At 36.4% G+C, this 3,676-nt stretch overlaps 1 protein-coding gene across 1 annotated transcript; it reads right to left on the reverse strand.

Annotated features, from left to right (window-relative positions):
* Positions 1 to 2,062: 2,062 nt before the first annotated feature.
* On the reverse strand, positions 2,063 to 3,429 carry LOC128559641 (uncharacterized). The gene is made up of 2 exons (XM_053551945.1): positions 3,101 to 3,429; positions 2,063 to 2,354 (listed from the first exon to the last, which is right to left on the reverse strand). Exons 1-2 carry the CDS (start codon positions 3,427 to 3,429, stop codon positions 2,063 to 2,065), a joined length of 621 nt encoding a protein of 206 aa, XP_053407920.1.
* Positions 3,430 to 3,676: the final 247 nt, after the last annotated feature.

Raw genomic sequence — 3,676 nt, forward strand, 5'->3', positions numbered from 1 at the left:
TGTTTATGTATTTATGATGGACAACATCGGAACATGTTACTAGATACCTTTTACATGTTTGTTTTTTTTTGATAATGTTTGAACTGTATTGCGTTTCCTTTTATTTTCATGACTTTTGACTTTTAAAATTTGTTACAGTTGTTTGCATGAGGAAATTCGAACTATGGTATAACACAAAATTTTATGACTGTTTAAAAGAGTCACAAGACTCCTTAGTATTGCTGTATGGGGCCTCCGTGGCTGAGCGGTTAAGGTCACTGACTTCAAATCACTTGCCCCTCATCGATGTGGGTTCGGGCCTCACTCGGGGCATTTAATTCTTCATGTGAGGAAGCTATCCAGATGGCTTACGGAAGGTCGGTGGTTCTTCCCAGGTGCCTGCTCATGATGAAATAATGCACGGAGGGGCACCTGGGGTCTTTTTCCACCATCAAAACTGGAAAGTCACCATATGACCTATAATTGTGTCGGTGCAATGTTAAACCCAACAAAATAAACTAGAATTACTAGTTACATAGGGGCTTATGAAGCATGTCACAAAAAAACATGTTATGATAATTTATAATAAAGTGTTTGAACTGTAGCATCCTTCATACTTGTTTATGTGAACATTTTTATACTTTGTCACAAGACACCTATCACAGCTGTTTATGCGTTACTTGTTTAACTCTATCATATATCACTGTGTCACGAAATTATTCTGGACTGTTTACTGGAGAAAAATGTGAATTTTTTCTCAAGAAGAGTTTTTTTTAATTAATTTCATAAAAAGTAGTAACAAAATTGTATAACTGTTGCCAGAGATATTATTTCAATGCTGAACTAAATAATTTTGAAAATATTAAGTCACATTTCATATGCAGGGCTAATATTTGCTAAATTTGTGCCTAAGGCAGGAACTGCTTTTGTTTACCATTGCACTGAATATAAAGATTGATCATTTGAACTCTGATGGATTATGGGATATGTTATGTTTGAGGCCTGTTATCTTCATAAAGGTCATATTTAGTTGTTGAAGATAAAATAGATAGTTCAAAATTAATGTATATTCTGTTTATGAAAGCAAATATTATGTATGTGTGTTAAATATTAATAGTTTAATAAGATTCCAAAATCAGCATGCTAGTTTTTAACTTAAACTGATATGTTTCAACTGAGCATAGTCAAGGTCAGAATGTTTTTATGTACTGTGCTGTAGTTTTTTTTTCTCTTAATTTGCTATGTGGTATGCCATGTCTGTTTCACCCTATAATTGTTGCAGGGTCATATAGTGTTTCTGGTAGCTACAGTACACAGGTTGTTGGGAGAAGCATTGTGCTTTTTGTAAACAGATATTTAGTTACAAGATAAGTGAAAAACCCTGATCTCTTTTAAAAATTTTGCAATGTACAATAATAAAAAACTATTTTTAAAAATATCATATTATCATTGATGTTTACAAGTAAATTGTTGCTTCTATTGTTTTGTCCATAAAAGGCAATCTACATCTGTCTTCCACTGTCTACAAAATGTTAATTTATGTGAAATTAAAAAAAATGACTTGATAGATGAAGTAGATGTTTACAACGATGTTAAATATTTTTAAGATTTACTTTGACCGATTGTTGTAGTTATGCAGTAGAGTTAGAAAAATGTAAACAGTGTGATTTATTCAGATTTCAGGGGATTTGATTCAATATTTTTTATATTATATGTATTGTGTAAATGCTAGTTTAATGATAATGAATAAAATCTAAGCATGACAGTAGTGTTGAATTGATAAATATTTAACAGTCTGTCAGATTTCTGTCCAGTGATTGGCAAGTGTGTCTGGTTTCTGTCCACTGGTTGTTGAGTATGTCTGGTTTCTGTCCAGTGATTGTGGAGTTTGTCTGGTTTTTGTTCACTGATTGTTGGGTTTGTCTGGTTTTTGTCCAATAATTGTTGGGTATGTGTGGTTTCTGTCCAGTGATTGTCAAGTATGTCTGGTTTCTGTCCAGTGATTGTCAAGTATGTCTGGTTTCTGTCCAGTGATTGTTGAGTGTGTCTGGTTTCTGTTCAGTGATTGTCGAATATGTCTGGTTTATGTCTGGTTTCTGTTCAGTGATTGTGGAGTTTGTCTGGTTTCTGCCCAGTGATTGTTGAGTTTGTCTGGTTTCTGCCCAGTGATTGTGGAGTTTGTCTGGTTTCTATTCAGTGATTGTGGAGTTTGTCTGGTTTCTGTGCAATAATTGTTGAGTTTGTCTGGTTTCTGTTCAGTGATTGTGGAGTTTGTCTGGTTTCTGTTCAGTGATTGTGGAGTTTGTCTGGTTTCTGCCCAGTGATTGTGGAGTTTGTCTGGTTTCTGTTCAGTGATTGTGGAGTTTGTCTGGTTTCTGCCCAGTGATTGTGGAGTTTGTCTGGTTTCTGTTCAGTGATTGTCGAATATGTCTGGTTTCTGTTCAGTGATTGTGGTGTATGTCTGGTTTCTGCCCAGTGATTATGGCGTTTGTCTGGTTTCTGTCCAATAATTGTTGAGTTTGTCTGGTTTCTGTTCAGTGATTGTCGAATATGTCTGGTTTCTGTTCAGTGATTGTGGTGTATGTCTGGTTTCTGTCCAATGATTGTGGAGTATGTCTGGTTTCTGTCCAGTGATTGTGGAATGTGTTTAGTTTCTGTCCAATTATGTGGTGTTTGTCTAGTTTTTGTTCAGTGATTCTGGAGTATGTCTGCTTTCTGTCCAATGATGTGGAGTTTGTCTAGTTTTTGTTCAGTGATTGTGGAGTATGTCTGCTTTCTGTCCAATGATTGTCAAGTATGTCTGGTTTCTGTCCAATAATTGTGGAGTATGTCTGGTTTCTGCACAGTGATTGTGGAGTTTGTCTGGTTTCTGTTCAGTGATTGTCGAATATGTCTGGTTTCTGTTCAGTCTTTGTGGAGTTTGTCTGGTTTCTGCCCAGTGATTGTGGAGTTTGTCTGGTTTCTGTCCAATAATTGTTGTGTTTGTCTGGTTTCTGTTCAGTGATTGTCGAATATGTCTGGTTTCTGTTCTGTGATTGTGGTGTATGTCTGTTTTATTTCCAATGATTATGGAGTATGTCTGGTTTCTGTTCAATGATTGTGGAGTATGTCTGGTTTCTGCCCAGTGATTGTGGAGTTTGTCTTGGTTCTATCCAATAATTGTTGGGTTTGTCTGGTTTCTGTCTGGTTCTGTTCAGTGATTGTGAAGTTTGTCTTGGTTCTATCCAATAATAGTTGGGTTTGTCTGGTTTCTGTCTGGTTCTGTTCAGTGATTGTCGAATATGTCTTGTTTCTGTTCAGTGATTGTGGTGTATGTCTGGTTTCTGTCCAGTGATTGTGGAGTATGTCTGGTTTATGTCCAATGATTGTGGAGTGTGTCTGGTTTCTGTCCAGTGATTGTGGAGTATGTCTGGTTTCTGTCCAATGATTTTGGAGTATATCTGGTTTCATTTCTGTCTAATGTTTGCTGAGTTTGTCCGGTTTCAGTCCAATGATTGTGGAATATGTCTGTTTTCTGTCCAGTGATTGTGGAGTATATCTGGTTTATGTCCAATAATTGTGGAGTGTGTCTGGTTTCTGTCCAGTGATTGTGGAGTATGTCTGGTTTCTGTCCAATGCTTGTGGAGTATATCTGGTTTCGTTTCAGTCCATTGTTTGCCGAGTTTATCTGATTTCGGTCCAATGATTGTGGAATATA

The sequence above is a fragment of the Mercenaria mercenaria genome, chromosome 9 (assembly GCF_021730395.1).
Source record: "Mercenaria mercenaria strain notata chromosome 9, MADL_Memer_1, whole genome shotgun sequence".
In the NCBI taxonomy this organism is placed as follows: domain Eukaryota; kingdom Metazoa; phylum Mollusca; class Bivalvia; order Venerida; family Veneridae; genus Mercenaria; species Mercenaria mercenaria.

What these genes read in the sequence shown, in the direction of transcription:
- LOC128559641 (XM_053551945.1), bottom strand. Translation starts at nt 3,429, where the DNA reads ATGAAACCAGATATACTCCAAAATCATTGGACAGAAACCAGACATACT. An exon ending in ACAAACTCCACAATCACTGG is followed by an intron (nt 2,355 to 3,100) that starts GCAGAAACCAGA and finishes ATCACTGGGCAG; the next exon opens with AAACCAGACAAACTCCACAA.